Source organism: Nuphar pumila, chromosome 5 (assembly GCF_984573655.1).
Source record: "Nuphar pumila chromosome 5, dmNupPumi1.hap1.1, whole genome shotgun sequence".
NCBI classification, from domain to species: Eukaryota; Viridiplantae; Streptophyta; class Magnoliopsida; order Nymphaeales; family Nymphaeaceae; genus Nuphar; species Nuphar pumila.
In genome coordinates, this window is record NC_143253.1 from 4,579,733 (window position 1) to 4,603,863 (window position 24,131).

General features: G+C 35.8%; 1 protein-coding gene across 1 annotated transcript in view; it reads left to right on the top strand.

The window, feature by feature from the left end:
- The first annotated feature begins 446 nt into the window (after positions 1-446).
- LOC149836542 (putative LRR receptor-like serine/threonine-protein kinase At1g53440) overlaps positions 447-24,131 on the top strand; it is a 42,094-nt gene continuing 18,409 nt past the window's right edge. The window contains exons 1-5 of the mRNA XM_090006943.1: positions 447-502; positions 562-633; positions 950-1,018; positions 2,023-2,094; positions 20,809-20,880. Coding sequence (XP_089863069.1) covers positions 447-502; positions 562-633; positions 950-1,018; positions 2,023-2,094; positions 20,809-20,880 — 341 coding nt within the window. The remainder of the gene's footprint in view (positions 503-561; positions 634-949; positions 1,019-2,022; positions 2,095-20,808; positions 20,881-24,131) is intronic.

Sequence of the window (24,131 nt, forward strand, 5' to 3'; positions counted from 1 at the left end):
ACACACGTAACCTTGTATCTTGTTTTAGAAGGTAACGTAACAGCCTGGAGTGAGGGATAAGATGACGATATTCATGGATTACTTTCCATGAGTATCGTGATATTACCAACTGGAGGCCAGCCAAGGTACAGTCAGTAATGGGGTTTTTTCCCTTGGATTACCCAAAAAAAAAACTTCCAAATGCAATTGGAAAAAAAAGAGAGGGTGATTTTGGTTAATTGCTGTGTTTGTGTGTGACAATGCATCACGGTGACAACTACTGCTTCATGTTTCCAATAGTTGCGGCTCTCAAAGTGATTGCAAGCAAGTTGGGGAAAAGAGATTGGAATTTTAGCGTGGACCCATGCTCAGGGAGTGGAGGATGGATCACCCCCGGAGTCTCATCCAAGAACAATGTCACATGTGATTGTTCTTATTTGAATGGGACAGTTTGCCACATAGTAAGCATGTATGTTCGCTTCAATCATGCTAGTTTTGTTATTTATTGTCTTCACTTGTTTAGGTTGTAACTGTTCCAGCTACATGGTGTTAGAATTATCTATTTTATCTTATGTGATTCAGCAAATTAAAGGAACAAAATCTAACAGGAGTGCTCCCTGAGGAGCTGAGCCAGCTCACCTTCTTAACAACACTGTAAGTAATTATCCTTTGCGTGCATGCCATACAAATCTGCGGGTCTCTAAGTGGGTCTAATGGGGTTCATTTGAATCTGCATATATTAAAAGTTCAAGTGTATTATGATCATGGCATAAGGTGGGATCAAATATACTGTGGTCGCTATTTCATAATTACGATTACATCTCTGAAAACAACTCTACAGCTATCAATGCTTGCATAATTGTGTAATAACTATACTATTTTGTGAATTGTAATCAACCTTGTTTTCTTTGTGAATTGTAGTTGAAAAGATGTGCGCAGTTTTCTGATGTCATATAGTTTCGTGTAACAGTGATCTATCACCTAATTATATCAATGGAACCATTCCAACTAGTTGGGCGTCCTTGCCTTTGGTTACTCTGTAAGTTCTAGTTGCCATTTATGACTTCTGTACTTGCTGTTGGATAATTTGCATCTGCATCACACATTCGTTTGATGAGCCACAACCTCCAACTATGCCTGTCTTTTCTTCTTCAATGTTATATATAAGCGTTCTATCCCTATATAACCTGTGATCAAGACTATCCACCTTCAAACATATATTGCCAAACGCCAAGTCCAGCCTGCATGGGAAGGCAGCACTACAACCCCTTGGTTTTTGAAGGTGAAGAAATTTGTATCACGGGTTCATTCATGAGAATTGATGAGCATATGCTAGAATGCTTTTGTTTGCTTTCCACAAGTTATTTTGAATCATGCATCGTTCTCTCACCATGTTTACCCCATCTTGGAAGGTAATTGCAGGTGGTGGTTGCACAGCCAACACCTACTTGCCTTATCCATCTATGAGATCAAATTGGTGATCAGGGTCCATCTATTCATGCTTGATGACTAGAAAAAAACCTGTTATTTGTCTTGTCCATGATGTAAGAAAGTGAAAAATGCACTACAACAAATGTCTCTCAACAAGTTCTCACAAATACACCACAAGAACCACAAGGGTTCAAATTCAAGAATACACACTACCCGAAAAGGGTATACACCATGAAAAATAAATAACTTTATTGAGTTGGGATAAAAATCCCACACAAGAGATGGATTTACAAGGGGAATAGCCCCATGTTTATAGAGAGGTAGAGAGGAGCCTTAAGGGAGCTGTTGGACTCCCCAACAGCTCTATTAGAGCCGTTGGGGGGTCTAACGGCTCCTTTGGATTTACCTTTTTTGACTAGTCAAAAAGGTAAAGGCCAAATCAGTCCAATGAGGGACTGGTTTGGCTAATCCTAGTTGTATTTCAACTAGAACTAATTAAACTAAAAATCCTAACTAGAAAGGAGATAAAACATTACATGTCTATGAGATTACATATGAGATATTATATGAGATTACATATTTTAACACATGATACATGTCTAACTATTTTAGGGTGCTCTCGGGGAATCGTATATCTGGGCAGATCCCGAAGGAGCTTGGGAACATCACCACCCTTGAAGGGCTGTAAGTATCAATTTTTGGCAGGTTTCTTGCTGCTTAGGTTTAGTTGGAATTGCTTATGAACACTGGTTTGCTTGCATTGGTCCCAATTATGCATATTGTTCCAAACAATGCACCTGCTATTTTTGTAATACTCAATTATCTTTCATAGTCTTGTCAACTACAAAGCAGACAATATGATGTGTTCAAACGGCCATTCTACTTGATCAATTGCTTAAATAGCTTTAAAAGGCTATTGTGAAAAGAGCTGCATTTTGGGAGACACAAGACTGAGACCCAAACCAATTATACCCAACCTGAACCGATATTGTAAACCTGTGGGTTTGGGTCAGGTCCAAAATATAGACCCGTAGTAAAAATGGGTCGGGTCTTGGGTATTGTAAATGAAGACCTGAACCTGAATAGTCCTGACTCGATTATGTACCCAGACCTAAATGGTTCTCTATATTTTAAAACCGAACTGACCCGAATCCGACCCGATTATTTACCTGAACCGATTGTACACCCGAATCTGACCCGACTATATACCTAAACTCACCCGTACCCGAACCTGCTTCATACCTGATCCATCTCAAAGTTTCTAATTGATAAATATTATATATTCAATTAAACATTTAAAGATGTTGATAAACTTAAAATTAATATGCATTTCATTTTAGTAATCAAAACTTTAATTCATTTTTGCATATACTTCTTATTGCCCTTTTATCATGAAAATTGTCGGATTGAAGTGAATCCCAGAATAATACTCAAGAACTCGATGAATTTGATACATTTTGAATATGATATATTATTGAGTTTTTTGTTTCAACTTAAAATATTTGGTTGGTGTGGATATATTCTTTTTATATTCAGGTTTTGACATTATTTAGAATAATTATTAATCTTCTATTTTGTTAGCATATAATCTTCTTAATAAACAGTTGATCCCATTAATTTACATATTTTTTATTAGCGGGTTAGGTCTAGAATACCGATCATATCAAGACCCGAGCTTAAACTCGAACCCGTTAAGACGCAAACTGTTAATACCCAAACCTGTTAACCTATATGGGTCTCCTTTTTCAGCCATACCCAAACCTGAACCCGCCCGGAATCAAAATGGGTCTACAAAAGACTTGACCCGGTTATACCCTACCTGATGTATACCCGAACCCGTTAACCCATATGGTTCCACAGTTTTTAGCTGTACCTGAACCCAAACCTGAATTAGATTGGGTAGGGTTTGGGTCTGACTTTTGGACCCGATTTAGAATCGGGTCTGATAAGACCTGACCCGGTTACACCCCTAAGTGTGGAATGCCATGTGCGAAGCATGAAATAAATGTTTAAAAAAATGCCTTAATGTGTAAAAGCATGAAGTATTCACAAACATAAAATGAAGCAAATAAGAAAGTGGCAATAGAAGCTATGAGTGTCATTGGTTTGGACGTGGTTCAGACCTGAGTGGGTTCAGGTTTGGATCCAATTTTGAGGTGCTGGTACCAGGTTCAGACTTGGGTCTGGCTGGACTTACCATAAGAAAAATCATGTCAGAGTCCTATAAGGATTGCATAAACCAAACGCGGTCCATACACGGTAAAATAATATTCTTTATGTTCTTTAAATTGAAAAAATTCACTTCTCAATTGGAAATCAGATCAGACCCTGGTCTGATATGAAATCTCACAAAGCATACACGACTTAGTATACGAGACAGACTCTTTAGGTTCAACCGAACTCTAATCGGACCTCCTTTATCACCAAACCCAGACCTTATCCATTCAGTATGGAAAGGGTCCGGGTCAAACCTGACTGGTAGACACCCTAATAGAAGTGTGTAATATGTAAGGAAATAGAACTCCAAAAGCAAGCTAACAAAAGATCTCTTTCAATGAACACAAAGGTTCATTCAATACACTAACAAGAGCAAAAAATACTCAAAAGAGTATATATACCAAGATGGAAAAGAAAATATCTCATTCAAGTGGGGAAACCCACACCAAATGTAAATTACAAATGCATGGGGGTATAGCCTCATATTTATACAAGGAGGGAGCTAGAAAGAGTCGGCTCTAATAGAGCCGTTGGAGGGTCCAACGACTCTTACTTTGGACTTTGCTTTTTGACTTAGTCAAAAAGCAAAAGTCTAAAAAGTGTCCAAAATACTTTTGCTTTTTGCTTTTTGACTTGGTAAAAAAGCATAAGCTTACAATAGTCCAAAAAGTAAAAATTAAAACTAACTAGCTATCCTATTGTAACTAAAATAAAAAAATAAAATATTACATATGATGGGGTATTTACATATGAGATTGTCTATGAGATTACAGCTTTTAACATAATAAAATGGTGGTCTTCCACAAAAGCACTTGAATCCACCAAAAGAGTGTCTACAAAGACACTTCAAACAAAACCCATAAAAGGGTATAAAAGGAAGAAAACAACAATGAAATAATAAATCTTTATTAATAACAAAAATGCTTAAGAAGCATTGAGTGAATACAATGGAGGGGTTCACCCCTATTTATACAAGAGGAATGGAATGGTGAGCTCTCCCAAAAAGAGTCGTTGGACTCTAGTCCAACGTCTAGAAAACCTAGTCAAGTTCTAACAAGAACTTGACTAGATTATATATCTAGTTCAAAGTTCAAATTGAACTAGATATATAAAGAAGGAAAAATCGAATAAAGAAAAAATAAAAAAGGTAAGAAAAAAATATATATAATAATAATATATTATTAATATATATATATATATATGTTACAATTTACATTTTAACATTCCCTCTCAAACTTATGGTACAATGAGCAAAAGTTTGTTTAAGAGAAAGTGAAATTTAAGAGCAACGAGAGGCTTGGTGAAGAAGTCTGCTAAGTGAGACTCTGATGTAACATATGACAGATCAATGGTTTCATGTAGATACTCCTCTCTGACATAGTGACAGTCCATTTCAATATGCTTGGTGTGTTCGTAAAATGTTCGGTTGCTTGCAATGTAGATCGCACTATTGTTGTCACAATACATACGTGAAGCTTGCGTTGCTTCAACTTCCATGTCGGCAAGTAGACGTTTGAGCCAAACTACTTTCATAGTCGTGGTTGCCCTGACTCGGTATTCAGCTTCTGTGAACGAGAGAGACCTTCTGCTGCTTTTTGCATCTCCACGAGATTAACGATTCACCTAAGAAAACACAAAAAAACGGTGGTTGAGTGTCTGTTATTGGGATCACCTCCCCAATCAACATCAATATATGCAATTAGATCTAGTGAGGAGGTAGAAGATAAGAAAAGTCCTCGTGAAAGAGAGGACTTAATATATCTAATAATACACAGAATGACTCCCATGTGGATAGTGGTGGTAGCATATTGGAACTGGTTGGCTGTGTTTACAGTGTGTGCTATGTCTGGTCTGGTAATGGAAAGATAAGAAAATGCTCTGATAAGCTGTCTGTAAAGAGTAGGATCTTTAAAAGGTTCTCTATCATCAATTCTCATTTTAACGTTGACAACTTCTGGAGTGTCCACTTTCTTATCATCTGTAATTCCAGACCTGGAAACAATATCAAAAGCAAATTTAGATTGTGATATTAAATACCCACGAGGAGAATAAACAACTTCAATTTCTAAAAAATATCTCAATAAACCTAAATCAGTCATTTCAAAATGAGTTTTAAGAAGTTTTTTTATGTTTTCAATTCCCTGTTTATCGTCTCCGGTGATGATCATGTCATCCACATAGAGAAAAAGCACTATAATCCCTGCATTAGAACTCTTAATAAACAAAGCAGTGTCAGTCAAACATGATTGAAAACCAATATTAAGCATAACCTGACTAAACTTATCATACCGAGCTTTTGGGTTTTGTTTAAGACCATAAAGAGCTTTTTCTAAACGAAAAGCTTTATCCTTGAGAATACTAATATCAGGTGGGGCTTCTATGTACACTTTTTCAACTAGATTTCTATTTATAAATGCATTTTTGACATTCATCTGAAATATGAGCCATTTTTTAATGGAAGCTAGGCAATTAAGGTTCTAACAATTGTCATACGAGCAATTGGGGCAAAAGTTTCTTCATAATCGATGCCATATTCTTGGGCATAGCCTTTGGCCACTAATCGGGCTTTATTTCTCAAGAGTTTCATCACTCTTGGTTTTAACTTTGTAAACTCATCGACAACCTATAAGTTTCTTACCTAGAGAAAGGTCTTGAATAGTCTAAGTAGAAGCCTTTTCAAGTGCATATGACTCAGTTTTCATGGCTTCTACCAATTCTATATGATTCTTGGCCTGGGAGTACGATGATGGTTCCCTATATGAGTGTATTAATGCAATAACTATCCTATATGTGGGTGAAAAGGATTCGTATGACACAAATTTTTCAAGAGGCCTCGAAACTTGGGACGACCTTCTGGTGGATACTTTGGAATATTTTTTCTAGTGCACATGGAAGACTTCATCTAGAATATTATAAACTAACATCCCTATGGATTTGTTCTTCATTGTCGTCATTGTGTTCGAGCTCAATATTACTTTTATCATTGCCAAAGTCACATTCAAGATCATATTCAATAGGTTTTGAGGTCAAATCTATTAGGAAGGAATATTCAGTGACTTCCTTAGGTTTTTTAAAATCAAAGAAGCTTTCTTTTTTAAGGAAAGATACATTTCTTGATACATATAGTTTTTCATTTTGAAAATCAAAACACCTATAGCCTTTTTTATTATCGGTATATCCAAAAAAGGCACAGGGAATCGCACGGGGAGAGAGTTTGTCATTTTTGTTAGTGAAAACAAAGCACTTGCATCCAAACACTCTCAATCTGGAGTAATCCAACAAGTTTTTCAATTAGAGTTATATTTTTCAAAGAGGAAGATGGTATTCGATTAATAAGATAGGTAGCAGTTAGGACAACTTCTGCTCAAAATTCCTTTGGAACATGATTTGCTATTAATAAAGTCATAGTTGTTTCCTTGATGTGTCGAAGTTTACGTTCGGCCAATTCATTTTGCTGTGGTGTGTATGGACAAGACCTTTGATGCGTAATGCCATGTAAACTTAGATAGTTTTTTATTTCTTTGGACATAAATTCTCCCCTGAATCTGTGCGAAAAATGGATATATCATTTTGAAATTTGTTTTTAACCATGTTATGAAATGTTTGAAAGTATGAAAAGACTTTCGGTTTATGTTTAAGGAAGTAAATCCAAGTATGCCTAGAAAAATCATCAACAAAAATGACATAATATGCAAATCCACCTTTCAAAACAATTGGTGCAGGACCCCAAACATCCAAATGTGCTAATTCAAGTGGTCTGGAAGAAACAAAGGTTATATAATGAAATGATAATATTTTCATTTTGCCAAGAATACAATCTTTAAAAGTAAAATTTTCAGAATTACAAAATTTTTCAAGATCATGAAATTGTTGGATTTTGGTCATATGAGGATGACCAAGTCTTTTGTGCCACAAATCCAACTCTATTTTCTGAATATTATAACATAAATCATTTTTAGGCAATTGCAAAAAATCCATGTAATAGAGTTCTACTTCTCTATAGCTTTCTCCAATCAGCTTTTCTGACTGGTGATCTTGTACCCAACAACCATGAGAAGAAAATGAGACATTATCAAATATTTGAGAAGCAGATAAAAGATTTAAATTTAGTTTAAGAATATATTTAACTTCTGGAATAAAAAATTTCTTAGTTTTATGGACCCTTTCAAAAATTTTTATTCCTTCTATTTCAAGAGAGGCTCCATTAGCTGTAAAAACTTTTGACACACTTGACTTATTTTTAAAACATTCGGATAAGCTATTGTCATTTGTGGTCATATGAAAAGAAGCAACAAAGTCAAGAAGCCAAGGAAAGTTATCTGGATCGGAAAATGATGAAACAACTGCTCCAGTTGATGCTTTATACGAGGAGGAAGCTCCTTTGATAAGGGGTTGTAGAATCTTCATTAATTGAGCCATAGAAACCGGTGCATCTTGATCTTTGGGTTCCGATCCAACAGTCGCAACTCTCTTTTCTTTTAGCTCTTTAAGTTTAAGACACCGAGACCTATAGTGCCCTGGTTCATGACAATGGTGGCAAATGATTTTTCTCTTGTCAAAGTCACCATTTTGTTTATTGAAATGAGGTGGCCTGTAAGAGCGTACATGGTTACCCGATCTAGACACTGCTAAAATATGTACACCTATATATATATAATAGACATATGCATACATATATATCTATAGATATATTTGTATATATGTGTATATATATATATCATGATTAATTGATGTAATACCCGATAAGGGTATAGTTGTCTTTTTCCTCTTTATACGCATATTCACCTTATGAATATGTTTGTAATATTTTTTTCTTTTTTCTTTTCTTTTCTCTTTTTCTTTTTTTTCTTTTTATTCTTTTTCTTTCTTTCTCTTTAACCAAGAGGGGCCCACAACTATAGACTAACCGTTGGAGGGGCTCCAACGTTCATATTGGAGCCCCTCCTTGGCTCTTGTTGTGTGTAAATAGGGGACTTCCCCTTTGTATTTGGTTAAGCTTTTGCGAAAAGCTCTCTCTTATTTTTCAATACAAAGTTAATATTTGTATGCCTTTGTGCACTTGTGGGTGTTCTTATTGTGCTTGTGTGCACACATCCCTTCGTGGATTTGGTGTTTTATATACATTGTCTCTTTGTAGACATTTTCACATGGTATCAAAGCGAGGTTTATAGAAGAAAAGCTTGGTTATCTACATCATCTCAATCGTGCCTCGGCGAACGTGCTCACTCATCTCTCTTGATCTCTTGGAGTATCAAGCCTTTTGCGAGTGTGGTGGAATATTTCAAGAAAGCTCAAGGAGACCGATTGTGGTAATATTTCCTAATCTTTAGAGGCTCTCTCTCCTTCTTTAGAAGCTTTCATATGGGAGAAAAAAGATTCTCATTTCTCTCTTGATTTTAAACTTAATGGGTCCAACTATCATGTTTGGGCCGGAAACATGGGAGCTCACATTAAGGGAAAAAGCCTTTGGGGGTATGTCAAAGGCACGATGGTCGAACCCGAACAAAAAATCACCACCTTTGAAAAAGGTGAGATTAAGGTTCTTGAGGGAGAAGAAAGAGAGAAAGCACTTGAGGAATACAATAAAAAGCATGAAGAATGAGAGATGAAGAATTATAAGATTCTTTCATGGATCTTTTCAACGGTTGAAACAAGGATAAATGCCAACATTTTAAAATTCAAAAAGACATTTCAAGTATGGGATTACCTTGAAAGAATGTATACTTCAAGGGATCTATCCCATAAATACTACCTTCAAAAGAAGGCATTAACCCTTCAACAAGGGGAAATGTCTATTAGAGAGTATTTTGGGGAACTTTCATCCATTTGGGATGAACTTGCACTCCAAGAACCTAAATGGAGTGGAGAAGCTATTGAATTGAGACACAAGCAATTGGAAGAGGACCATTTTTTCAACTTTTTGAACGGGTTAAGACCCAAATTTGAGCAAACCCGATCCTCTCTTTTATCCTCCTTTACATCTCCACCTCTAAAAGATGTTATTACAAAATTAAGTGGAGAAGAAACTAGATTGAGAATGAACAAAACCAATCAAAGTGTGTTGGTCGTTCCTTCTAAAGATGAAAATGAAGGAGTTTATGCCGTATCTAGACTGGGGAACAATTTGAAGACATATAAACCTCCACATTTCAAATCTCAAAATCAAGGAGCAAGAGAAGATGGAAGCCAAAATAGAAGATTTCAAGGAAGAGATTATAGCAAAATCATTTGCCATTTTTGCAAAGAACCGGGGCACATTAAACCGGTTTATCCAAAATAGAAGAAAATGGTGGCTATGTCCACATTTCAACCACAACAAGAGGAAGCACCATCCGCATCCAACAATGGATCTCTATCATTAAGTCAAATCATGGAAGCCCTCCAACCTCTTCTCAAAGGGTCTACCTCTGGTGTCGCCATGTCAACCTTCTCTCCTCCCGGTAAGGTTCTTTGGCTTTTAGATTCGGGTGCCTCCTTTCACATGACTCCAAATTTTTTATGCTTTCTGAATATACAAAAAATTTATCTCCCGCATACGTTTCAACCGCCAATGGTGCTTCTTTTGAAATTAAAGGTTTTGGAAATTTTGAAAGTCAAAACTTTTCTATCCTTAAAGTTAGATTTATACCTAAATTAAGTTTAAACTTACTTTCGGTCTCTCAACTATCGGACCATGGGTGTGATATCAAATTCTCATCAAATAAATGTTGGATACAGGATCGCCGGTCGGGGAAGTTGATTGGGGAAGGCTCTAGAAAAGGAGATCTTTACTATATGCAATTTCTTCAAATTTCAAAAACCTCTTTTTGTAATGTTGCCCAACATAAAGATATAAATGTTTGGCATAAACGTCTTGGGCATCCCAATATTATCAAGCTCTCATATTTACACTTTATTAAAGATCTATGTAAAGGTGATTTCACATGTAATGATTGCATTCTTGGAAAAATGAGAAGCTTACCTTTTTGTCAAAAATCTATGTTTACAACCAAACCTTTTTAAATTGTGCATTCGGATGTATGGGGACCGACACCTGTTGTATCTAAAGAGGGTTTCTCTTATTCTGTCATTTTTGTGGATGATTATTCTAGATTTTGTTGGATATATTTCCTCAAGCATAAGCATGAAGTCTCTATGACTTTCAAAACATATCATTCAATGATTAAAAATCAATTTAATGAAAGTTTAAAGATTTTTAGAACCGATTCCGGAGGAGAATATCTCTCAAATTATTTCAAAAGTTATCTTGAAATAAATGAAATTATTCATCAAAGATCTTGTCAAAAAACACCTCAACAAAATGGCCTAGCCGAGAGGAAACATAGGCATATCATTGAAACAACTAGAACTTTACTAATTTCCCAAAACATTCCTAAAAGATTTTGGGCCGAGGCAGCTCTTCAGTGTATCTCATAAATGGTCTTCCTTCGAAAAATTTAGATAAAATTTCTCTATTTGAAATCTTATACAAAAAAACCCCAATTACAATAGATTAAGGATATTTGGGTGTAAATGTTTTGTCCTCACTGATAAAAATGAAAAACTCTTACCCAAAGCAATCCCTTGTTTCTTTCTTGGATATTCCAAGACCCAGGAGGGTTTTAGATGCTATGATGTTAAAAATGATAAACTATATGTTTCTAGGAATGTAACATTTCTAGAAAACATCAGTGGTTTTGAAGAAAGTAAAACTCATGAGAGGAATACTGATTATTCGTTCTTGTTTGAGTTACTCTCTAGAGATGATGATGTCTCTAGCGATGATGAATCCATAATTAATGACCTTAGTGATCACGAGAAAATAGATGAAACTCACGACCCTTTCTCTCAATCCATTGATCATTCTCTAGAAGAAGAAACATCTAATGGCCCAATCACTTATACTCACAGAGATAAAAACAATTTCAAAAGTGCGATTGAAAATTTTAGTGAGTCTAGTAAATCATCCTCAAACCCTCCTCGAAGGACTGAGAGAACTAGACAAAACCCTTCTAGATTTATTTCCTATGAATTCTTCTCACCTAAACACAGGGCATGTCTTAGTGCCATTCATTCATATGAAGAACCTAAGAGTTTCGAAGAAGCCAAGAAAATGTGGAATGGAAGGACGCAATGGAAAATGAACTTAAAACCCTTAAAAAAGCCAAAACTTGGGAATTCCAAGATTTACGTAAAGGAAAGAAAATCATAGGTTGTAGGTGGGTTTTCAAAGTTAAAACTAAAAGCGACGGGTCTCTTGAGAGATATAAAGCCCGTCTTGTCGCCAAAGGGTATGGGCAAGAATATAATATTGACTACGATGAAACCTTTGCCCCTGTAGCACAAATGGTTATTGTTAGGTGTCTAATTACTATAGCATCCATTAAAAAATAGAATATATACCAAATGGATGTAAAAATGCATTCTTAAATGGAGACCTACATGAAGAAGTCTATATGGAACCACCTCCGAGAATGAATGTGTCAAAGGGCAAAACTCTACGTTTGCTCAAAGTTCTCTATGGTTTAAAACAAGCTCCCAAGGCTTGGTATGATCAATTTACTAGTATAATGATCGAAAATGGGTTTGTTTCATGTTACACTGATACTGCGCTATTTGTTAAGAAATCTAGTGCAGGAACTGTTATCTTGTTATTATATATTGATGATATGTTAATCACAGGGGATGACACTATAAGTATCAAGAGAAATAAGGCTACCTTAACTGAAAAATTTGAAATGTCAGATTTGAGATTTCTGACAGATTTTTTGGGCATTGAAGTTGCATACTCTCACAGGGGATATTTTTTGTCTCAAACTAAGCTTGTTTGCGAAGTTATTGACAGGTCAAGTATTTCTGATGATAAAGTTTCTGACATTCCTGAAATAGTTGAAACAAAAATAAAATTGATGATGGAATTCTTCTAGAAAATCCAACACCTTACAAGCAACTTGTTGGCTCACTAATGTATCTTAGCATTACAAGACCAAATATTTCTCATGTTGTACATGTTGCAAGCCAATTTCAACATGCTCTTACATCTGTTCACATGAGTGTTGTTCTTCGAATTGTCAGATATGTGAAGGGTTCCATAAATAAGGGAGTATTTTTATCTTCATCTTCTGATTTAAAATTAATTGCTTATACTGACCAAAAATCACACCTTTCATGAGCGAACAAAACATATTGAGATGGACCGTCATTATGTCAAAGAAGAAAATCTGAAGAGGACCATTGATATGCCTTACGTAACATCAGAATATCAATTGGCTGACTTCTTCACCAAGGCGCTATGTTCTCCTCGATTTCATTTTCTCGGCAAACTTTCGGTCATCACACCGTAAGCTTGAGGGGAGGTGTTAAAATATGTACACCTATATATATATATAATAGACATATGCATACATATATATCTATAGATATATATGTATATATATGTGTATATATATATATCATGATTAATTGATGTAATACCCAATAAGGGTATAGTTGTCTTTTTCCTCTTTTTACGCATATTGACCTTATGAATATGTTTGTAATTTTTTTTTCTTTTTTCTTTCTTTCTCTTTAACCAAGAGGGGCCCACAACTATAGACGTTGGGGCCCCTCCAACTGTTAGTTTTCTAACAGTTGGAGGGGCTTCAACGTTCATATTGGAGCCCCTCCTTGGCTCTTGTTGTATATAAATAGGGGACTTCCCCTTTGTATTTGGTTAAGCTTTTCCAAAAAGCCCTCTCTTATTTTTCAATACAAAGTTAATATTTGTATGCCTTTGTGCATATGTATTGGTGCCTTTGTGCACTTGTGGGTGTTCTTATTGTGCTTGTGTGCACACATCCCTTCGTGGATTTGGTGTTTTATATACATTGTCTCTTTGTAGACATTTTCACATACACAACTAGAACAAAATCATCTTCTGGTTTTGGATTATTCTTTCTAATTTTGTTTTCTTTCATAGTTAGTTCCTCTATAGTATCAATGATAGAGGGAACTTTTCCTCGATGAAGAAGAGCCGATTTAGTCGACTCAAATTTTGGTCTTAAACCGTTTACAAATTAATAAAAATGCTCCATATCAAGTTGTTTTTTATGGAGCTCAATGTCTTTGAGATAATGTCATTTTGGCTCTAAAAGAGCCAATTCTTTCTAAAGTTCGGACATTTCATTATAATATTCTTGAATAGTTTTATCTTTTTGAGTTATTGTCCAAACTTTGTCTTGTAAATTACACACATGTGCAATATCTTTAAGGGAATACATATTTTTAAGGTATTCCCAAGCCTTATCGACATGTTCGAACTTGGAAAGACTATAACATTTTTTAATGTCTACGCTATTAATTAGCCATGACATAATTTTTGCATGCCCTATTCTCCACTCTTTTCATTTCTTTTCATAAGTGGCTAACGCCTGTGAGAAAATGTAACCCACAACCAAAATATCTCTCAAGAAATGCTCACAAAGATATTACAAGAACCATAAAGGTTCATAAAGAGAGCTCAAACACAAGAACCTCTAGGGTTCATACACGATACCCGAAAAAGGGTATACAAAATGAATAGGAAAACTAAACTTCATTAACTTAGGAGAAAATCCCACACACTTGAATACTTTACAAGGGGACAATACCCCATATTTATAGAGGAAGATAAAGGAGCCATCAAGAGAGTTGTTGGACTCCCAACAACTCTATTTAGAGCCGTTGGGAGTCCAACGACTCTCTCAAAAAGTGTTTTTTGACTTTAGTCAAAAAGTGCTTTTTGACTAGTCAAAAAGGAGATGGCTAAAAAGGTTCAAAATCTAAACTAAAACCTAATTTTCAATTAAATCCTAACTAAGTCTAACTAAAGCTAGTTAAGGGAAAGGAAAAGAAAAAAAATTACATATGAGATATGAGATAAAATTACATATGAGATTACATATTTTAACACTCCCCCTCAAGCTTACGGTTGGATAACCTAAAGTTTGTCTAAGAGAAAGTGAAATCGAGGAGCAATGAGAGGTTTGGTAAATAAGTCTGCCAATTGATATTCTGATGAGACGTAGGGAAGATTGATGGTGCCGCATAGAAATTTCTCTCGTACGTAGTGACAATCCATCTCTATATGCTTGGTGCGTTCGTGGAAAGTTCGATTGCTGGCAATATAGATAGAGCTTTTGTTGTCACAACAGAGATTTGATGCTCCTGTACTTTCGACTCCCATGTCGGAGAGTAGGCGTCGAAACCTGACTACTTCCATACTGGTTGTAGTCATTGCCCTGTATTCAACCTCTATTGATGAGAGAGAGACTTTTTGTTGTTTCTTGCATCGCCATGAGACCAAAGATTCACCTAAGAAGACACAAAAACTAGTAGTTGAGTGGCGGTCATTGGGATTACCTCCCAAATTTGCATCAGTATAAGCAATTAGTTCTAGGTTAGAAGAAGCATACAAAAAGTCTTCGAAAAATAAAATTTTTAATATATCTAATAATACGCAAAACTGCTTCCATATGAACAGAAGTTGGAGCATGCTGAAATTGACTTGCTGTATGGACAACATGTGCAATGTCAGGTCTTGTAATTGAAAGATACGATAGTGCCTCGACGAGTTGTCTATAAGGAGTTGGATTTTCAAGCAGTTCTCCATCATCAATCTTCATTTTGATATTTACAACTTCGGAAGTGTCAACGTATCTTTCATCTGAAATACCTGACCTGAAAACAATATCTAAGGCAAACTTAGATTGAGTTAGTAAATATCCTCTAGAAGAGTATGCAACTTCTATACCAAGAAAGTATTTCAAAAAACCTAAATCACTCATTTCAAAATGTATTTTAAGGAACTTTTTAATATTGTAAACTCATTTTTTATCACTTTCGGTGATGATCATGTCGTCAACACAGAGAAAAATAATAATAATACCTGCATCAGAATTTTTAACAAATAAAGTTGTGCAGTAAAACAAGATTGAAAACCAAAATCAAGCATAACCTTACTAGACTTATCATACCAAGCTTTCAGAGCTTGTTTGAGACCATACAAAGCCTTATTTGAGCGAAGAGTTTTCCCTTTAGGGACATTAATTCCTGGTGGTGGATCCATGCATACTGCTTCAACTAAACTTCCATTTAGAAACACATTCTTAACATCCATTTGAAAAATATGCCATTTCTTTATAGAAGCAAGAGCTATCAAGATTCTAACAGTGGTCATTCTAGCTACTGGGGAAAAAATTTCTTCATAGTCTATTCCATATTCTTGGGAATAGCCTTTGACAACTAACCGAGCTTTAAATCTCTCAAGAGTGCCATCACTCTTGGTCTTAACTTTGTACACCTATCGACAACCAATAGGTTTTTTGTTGGGTGGGATATCTTGAATGGTCCGAGTGTTTACTTTTTCTAAGGCTTCTAATTTAATTTCCATGGCTTTGACCCATTCAGGTTGATCCTTGGCTGTAGCATAACTGGAAGGTTCTTCATAAGAATGAATTAAGGCGATATAGGCTTGATACTTTGGTGAAAAAGACTCATATGACAATTTTTTCAGGAAATTTTGAGATTCTAGTGGACTTTCTAGTTGAAGACACAGGGTCTTGTTCCTTTGTGTATTTTTCAAAGGCACATGGTCTTTCTAAGTTTTCTCGTCTAGAATATTGAATACAATCTTGGTTGCTATTAATTGGTTCTATGTTAGTGATATCATTTTGATCATCTTGATCGATATCACTTTCATTACTCCTTGGAACTAGGTCCAATAAAAAAGAGTACTCATCTATTTCCGTGGAATCTTTATTTTCAAAGGGACTTTCATTTTCCAAAAAAAATACATTTCTTGAGACATATAGTTTGTTATTTTTAAAATCGAAACACCTATAACCTTTTTGATGATTTGCATAACCTAAAAAAACACAGGAAATAGCACATGGAGAGAATTTATCATTCTTATTTGTGAACACAAAACATTTACACCCGAATACCCTCAACCTAGAGTAATTTTGAGTTTGCTTATAAAGTTTTTCAGTTGGAGAAATATTGTTTATCGAGGAAGAAGGCATCCTATTGATAAGATAAACAACAGTTAAAGTTGCTTCAACCTAGAAAATTTTTGGTACTTGATGTGTAATAAGAAGTGTCCTTACTGTTTATATAATGTGCGTATGCTTTCTTTCAGCTAAACCATTTTGTTGAGGGGTGTAAGGACATGATTTTTGATATGAAATCCCATATAGATTCAAATAATCTTTAAATTCTTTTGATAAAAATTCTCTCCCTGAATCAGTGCAAAATATTGAAATATCCTCTTTAAACTGGTTTTTGACCATATTGTGAAATATTTGAAAATCAGAGAAAACTTCGGATTTATGTTTAAGAAAATAGATCCAAGTGTACCATGTAAAGTCGTCTACAAAAATCACATAATACACAAAGCCACCCTTTGATATAAAAGGTGCAGAACCCCAAACATCGAAATGTATCAACTCAAGTGGTCGTGTAGAAACAAAGGTTCTTTCTTGAAAATGCAGTCTTTTCATTTTTTCAAGAATACATTTTTCACATGTAAAAGCTTCAAAATTACAATTTTTTCCATGTTTGGAAAAAACTAAATCTTGGATAAACAAGGATGCCCAAATCTTTTGTGCCAAAGATCTAAATCTAACTTTTGAACATTTCTTGGGTATTTCCAAAAAATCCATGTAGTACAAGCCTCTTTCCCTGTGGCCTTCCCCAATCAGCTTCCCTGACTGGTGATCCTATACTCGACAATCACGAGAAGAGAAGGAAACGTTACACCCATGGTCAGTTAATTGAGAAACTGATAAAAGATTTAGATTAAGTTTGAGAATATATCTAATTTTTTATTACAAAATCCTTTTGAATTTTGAGAAGTATTTTCAAAACATCCTATTCCCTTAATCTTAAGAGATGTTTCGTCTGCAGTAAAAACATTTGATTCACTTGAGTTATGACATTGTGATAGCAATTTTATGTTGGGTGTCATATGAAAAGAAACTCCAGAGTCAAGGAGCCAAAGAGATTTACCGGGATCGGAGATGCCGACGGAAGAGACAACGGCTCCAGCAGATGAAGAAGCTCCTTTTAGAAGAGGTTGAAGCGCCTCCACCAATTGAGTTAGAGACATATTTCCAATGGATGTCTCACTTGATTCTTGCAGAGATTCAACTGTAGCAGCTTTCTTTTCATAAGGTCTTTTTAATTTTGGACAGTACATCTTGACGTGTCCCGGTTCACGGCAATAATAGCAAATGACTTTTCTTCTTTCAAACTCGCTTCCGTATTTTTCATCATTAGTCCTCCCAACATGTGGAGGTTTATATGGGCGAACATGATTTCCCGGTCTAGATACTGCTAAGATCGAATCATCATCACCTTTGGAAATTCTTTTCTTGAGTCTGTTCTCTTTCATGCTCAATTCTTCTATTGTATCTTCGATGGAAGGGACTTTACCTCGATGGAGAAGAGCGGATTTGGTTGACTCAAATTTCGATCTCAAACCATTGATAAATTAGAAGAAATGCTCCACATTCACTTGATTTTGGCGAAGCTCTATATCATGTGGACAATGCCACTTTGGTTCAAGGAGGACTAATTCTTCCCATAACTTGGACAAGCTATTGTAATATTCTTTAATGCTCTTGTCCCCTTGAACCATATTACGGACATTTTCTTGAAGATTGCATAAGTGGGCAATATCCTTGAGAGAGTACATTCTCTTAAGGTAATCCCACGCATCATTGGCATGTTCAAATTTGGCTAGGCTTGAACACTTCTTTATGTCAACACTTGATATGAGCCAAGACATGATTTTGGCATGTCCCATTCTCCATTCTTTTCACTTTTTTTTATACGTGGAAATAACTTTAACCTTTTCTACCTCCGAGAGAGGTATTTTTTTTCTCCTTCTTCTTTGGTGAGAATTAGTTTAGGTTCCTCATCGGTTCCATCCACTAATCCTCATAATCCCTTTCCCCATATAAGGTGCTTCATGATTGAAGCCCATGTTACATAATTTGAATCATTGAGTTTTATGGGCTTAATGGTGACATTATCATTGTTATCCATTTTACAAACTTGTGAATGGAAAGAAAAGGGAGAGAAAAAGAGACAAAACTTAAAATAAGTAAAGAAGAGGATACTCTACCACAAAATAGTAGAAATTGAGTAGTCCTCCGAGCTTCCAAGTCTTCACACAACCATTCCTTTAAAGAGACTTTACTCTTTTGAAAGAAACTTAAATGGCACGCTTCCCAATGCACAAAAAAACAAAACTTTTGATCGGCTTTGATACCATGTGAGAAAATGTAACCCACAACCAAAATATCTCTCAAGAAATGCTCACAAAAATATTACAAGAACCATAAAGGTTCATAAAGAGAGCTCAAGCACAAGAACCTCTAGGGTTCATACACGATACCCGAAAAAAGGGTATACAAAATGAACTTGGGAGAAAATCCCACACACTTGAATACTTTACAAGGGGACAATACCCCATATTTATAGAGGAAGATAAAGGAGCCATCAAGAGAGTTGTTGGACTCCCAACAACTCTATTTAGAGCCGTTGGGAGTCCAACGACTCTCTCAAAAAGTGTTTTTTGACTTTAGTCAAAAAGTGCTTTTTGACTAGTCAAAAAGGAGATAGCTAAAAAGGTCCAAAATCTAAACTAAAACCTAATTTTCAATTAAATCCTAACTAAGGCTAACTAAAGCTAGTTAAGGGAAAGGAAAAGGAAAAAGATTACATATGAGATATGAGATAGAATTACATGAGATTACATATTATAACGCCTTGCTCTTCTCCTCTTTCGTTAGAAGAACTTCTTTATCACCTCTATTTTGGTGAGTGATAGTTTAGGTTCCGAATCAGAACCATCCACTATACCCCATAACCCTTTTCCCCAAATGTGGTGCTTCATAATCGAAGCCCACATTACATAATTAGTATCATTTAGTTTCATGGGTATGATGGTGATCTTATCATTGTCATCCATCTTTTACAAGAGTGAGAAAGGAATAGATTAGAGAAGAGAAAGAGAAAAGAGGGATAAGAGTATAAGAGAGAGGATGAATAATACAAATTTTTGTAGCAAAAGTTTCTTCAATAGCCTCATTTCTTCAAACGAATCTTCTTGAACCAAGAACAAGGTGATAAAACACCTTTTGCAAGTGGAGCACAAAAAACAAGGTGGAAGCTCTTCAAGATCTAAGATCTCCACAACTCTAATACTATGTAATAAAATGGTGGTCTTCCACAAAAGCACTTGAATCCACCAAAAGAGTGTCTACAAAGACACTTCAAGCAAAACCCATAAAAGGGTATAAAAGAAAGAACACAACAATGAAATAATAAATCTTTATTAATAACAAAAATGCTTAAGAAGCATTGAGTGAATACAATGGAGGGGTTCACCCCTATTTATACAAGAGGAATGAAATGTCCCAAAAAGAGTTGTTGGACTCTAGTCCAACTACTCTTATTGTGGCCGTTGGACTAGAGTCCAACAGCTAGAATCTAGTCAAGTTCTAACAAGAACTTGACTAGATTATATATCTAGTTCAAAGTTCAAATTGAACTAGATATATAAAGAAGGAAAAATAGAATAAAGAAAAAATAAAAAAGGTAGGAAAAAATATATAATAATATTAAGTGATAATAATCTATAAAATGTCTTTATACTTAACTGCATCTTTTAAGCTCACTTTTACCAAAAATACTCATCATATATATAAATTTTACAATAAAATATAGCTGTTTAAAAGCAAGTACAATTTATTCTAAGATGAAAAGTGAATTTTCAATGTCATGAAAATTTAGCTTTATATTGGAAAAACAATCTTTCCATTCTCTAGAAGTGAGCTTGACAGATAAAAACTGAAGCCATATGCAGCTTCCCTATGTAAAGTCCATATACTGCTGACCCCTACTTCCTCCTGGAAAAGAGTATAATTCAGACTTATGAGATGCTGCTTATTGTGTTTAACTATCATCCGACATGGCTAATATTGAATCAATATGATGGCCAGTAACTGGAGCTAAGGATACATACTGAATCAATATGATGGACACTAACTACTGGATCTAAGGATACCTTTCTTTGTCTGTTTCAAAAAATATTGTTAACTGATTCCATATAATGCACTTTTTTCAACCTTGTAATCCTGAGTTAAGCTTTTTTACTTCCTCTATTGTTAAATGCAGGGCGGTTGAAGCAAACAAACTTAAGGGGCCACTTCCTCCAGAACTGAGCAACTTAGCCAGGATAAAAAAATTGTATGTGTTGTCATTGCTTCCGCTTGTTATCTTAATATTAATCTTTCTAAATTTGTCACAATTAGGATTCTATTTCACAGGTATTCAACATTGTTGGGGGGGGGGGGGGGGGGGCATCTCTGAGATGTATGCTGGACTCACATTTTTGTCTAATGAAGGGAAAACTCATTACTGATTGGAAAAATCAGTACAAGAAAAAAGTACAGCAATTGACAGGGTAATGAACGGTCACCCTCCGAATCCTATCTGAAATCGAAATCAACAAAGCTAAATTGGAACCACAAAAAATACAATAACACAGTCCAGAATGTTAATGTATATACAGTTTGATGGGTAGTTTAGTCATTGTAAATATAGGGGTATTATGGTCATTGTATACATTGTATATTTGCCTTATTTTTATTTCTTTCATTTTATTTATTTTTTGTAAATCCTAAAATAGTAGGCATAATGGTCATTTGACCATAGAACCGTTGGGATCTCCCCATAGGCTACATTTCTAGCCGTTGGGGACCCCAACGACTCTCTTGGCTCCTTTGTGTATATAAAGGGGCTCAAACCCCATATGTTGTAAGGCTTTTTGCTTAAAGCTTTTGGTGTATACAAATCCTATTTTTTATGTTTGTTGTATGTCCTTAAGTGAGTGATTTGTGATTGTGTAATTGACGCATTAGTGGTCATTGTGATTGTCCATAAGTGGCACCTTTGTATTTCATTACATGGTATCAGAGCCTTGGTGCTCTATTGATAAGTTTTGTGGTATTTAAGAGACTCGTGGGAGATCGAGAAGATCGGATAGAGCCTCGTGAAGTGTTCCCATAGCCTCACTTGAAGATTGATGTTCGTGTAGCTGATTTTTTAAGAGTGTTCGTCATAGCAAATTTGTGAAGCATTGCCAAACCAAGTACCTTCTACTCTTCTTGGTTCTATATTCTTTATTTTTTTCTCCTAAATGACCGACAAGGAAGTGGTGATGGTGGTTCCTATTAAATTTGATGGAAATTGTTAAAAATGTATATATATGTATATTGTATATATATAATATATAAGTATATATTACATATTTGTATATATTCTATATATATATATATATTAATTACAATGTAACTAGGTTAGAACTAAGATTTTCTTCTTTTTTTTCTAGTTTATTTTGGACTAGTCAACATAATGTTGACTACTCAAAATAGACGTTAGGATAGGCCCAACGGCTCCAAATGGAGCTGTTGGACCTGCTCCAACGTCTCTTTAGAGACTTCCTCTTGTGTATTATAAATAGGGGATGACTCCCTTTGTAATGGTATGATTCTTGCATATTTGTTAATGAATAAAATAATATTTTTTATTCCTTGTGCTTGCCCCTTTAGTGGGTATTTTGCGTGAGCCCATTTTATGGCTTGTGTATTCTCTTTTGGTGCTTTGGTATAACTCTTTGAGTCTCTACTTTGTTGGTTTGGTGAACATCTTCGGAGACCTTTGTTTTCTTTCATGGTATCAGATATTGGAAGATCAAGCTAATTTTGTAGTGCATTGGGAAGCATGCCATTCAAGATTTGGAAGAGATAAAGTCTCTTTTGTAAAACCCATTTAAGTACTTGTGAGATTGTGGTACTCACTTTGTGGAGGAGTGTTCGTGCTCTTCATTGGAGGTGCTCTCTTGGTAGAGGAGTGCTCGTGGGTTTGTGCTCTTCATTATAAGTGCTATTTTTGTGGTGAAGTGCTTGTGATCTTTCTTATTTTCTCTTTTTCTCCTTACTCTCTATTTTATTTTTACTCTCCTTACTCTCTTTTTGGGACCCTTAGGGACCCCACATTTATAGACGTTGGGGCTCCTCAAGGTCTACTTTGTGGGAGTCCCAAGGTCTCACTCTCTCTCATTCTTTGTGTATATAAAGAGGGGTGTTCCCCTTCTATTTGGTTGTAGTTCTCTCACTCTCTCTCAGTAATATTACTTCTTTTTTACCTTTTAGCATTTCCCCTTTGTGGGTTTATGTGTTTGCACTTAAAGTGCTTGTGTAATCTTCTTGGTTCTTGTCCATTGTTGGACCTACAAGTGTTTTTTGCTTGTTATTTGCATTTCCGCTTATTTCATTACATGGTATAAAAGCCATTTGGGTTTTTTTGATCTTGGAAGGTTTCTTTTGTGCTACTTTGAAGATTGTGATCAAAGTTCTTTCTCTCTCCTCATCTCTACCTTCTTCTTTAATATGGAGCACAATTTAAGGGTGGAGCTCTCTTTCAAACTCAATGGTTCAAATTATTTGATGTGGGCATCGGCTATGGAGAATCACCTTCATGGGAAGAAACTTTGGGGCTTCGTGATGTGGACCTCTCTTGAACCAACATTGAAGCTCACCAAAATCGAAGGTGTTGAAAAGGCTCTTCTTGCTGCCAGAACTGCTGCTGTTGCCTGAAAAATCTGTGGAATACGCAACATGTGCCTTCTTTTTTTGCTCAGGGTTACCTCAGACGAACGGGTAAGCTTCGTAGAGGCCATTGTCCAATCCTGTTTCGAGCCATTCGGCTCCCTCAATCAACTTAATAAACGATTTTGCAGGAGACGTAGAGATGAGATTCCACAGAGGGTGGGAAAAGTTATTGAGGATTATTTGCAACGCATGTTCCTCTGGGATGGGAACCTTCATTCTGTTACAGGTGCTTCTCCACCTGTGGATGAACTCTCCTGCTTTCTCATTCTCGTTCTGTTTAAGATTGTACAGATGGTTGAGAGTCGGCGAGGCTTCAACATTGAACATGAAGCGCTCGATGAAAAGATTTACTACCTTATCGAACTCTCGTAGTTCGATAGGGTTGATGTGGTCTACGTACCACCTGGCTGCTACTCCTTCCAGACTGCGAGGGAAGCAAATGAATAAGGCCCGATTATCTTTTCTGAAACGGCCGCATTCTGCATAGAACGTGGCTAAATGAGCTTTTGGGTTGCCCGTTCCATCAAATTTGAGGAATTTTCGAGGAAGATTCTCCAGATTATCATCCCTGTCTAGGCCGTTATAGAAATCTTTGCCCGAATAGGTTTGTTTGCCTTTGCTCTTGGCTTGAATATTTTTGATTGCTCGAGTCATTTCCCTCAATTGCTCGTGCATCAGATCTTCAGCTGAGATCCAAATTTTAGGTTTGTTCACAGACTCGGGCTCTTCAGTGATCTTTACGAATTGCCGCGGAAGATTCTGACTGAAGACAAACTGTTCTTCTTCTTCTGACTCTTCCTCTGCTGATTTTGTGTCCTCAGAAGT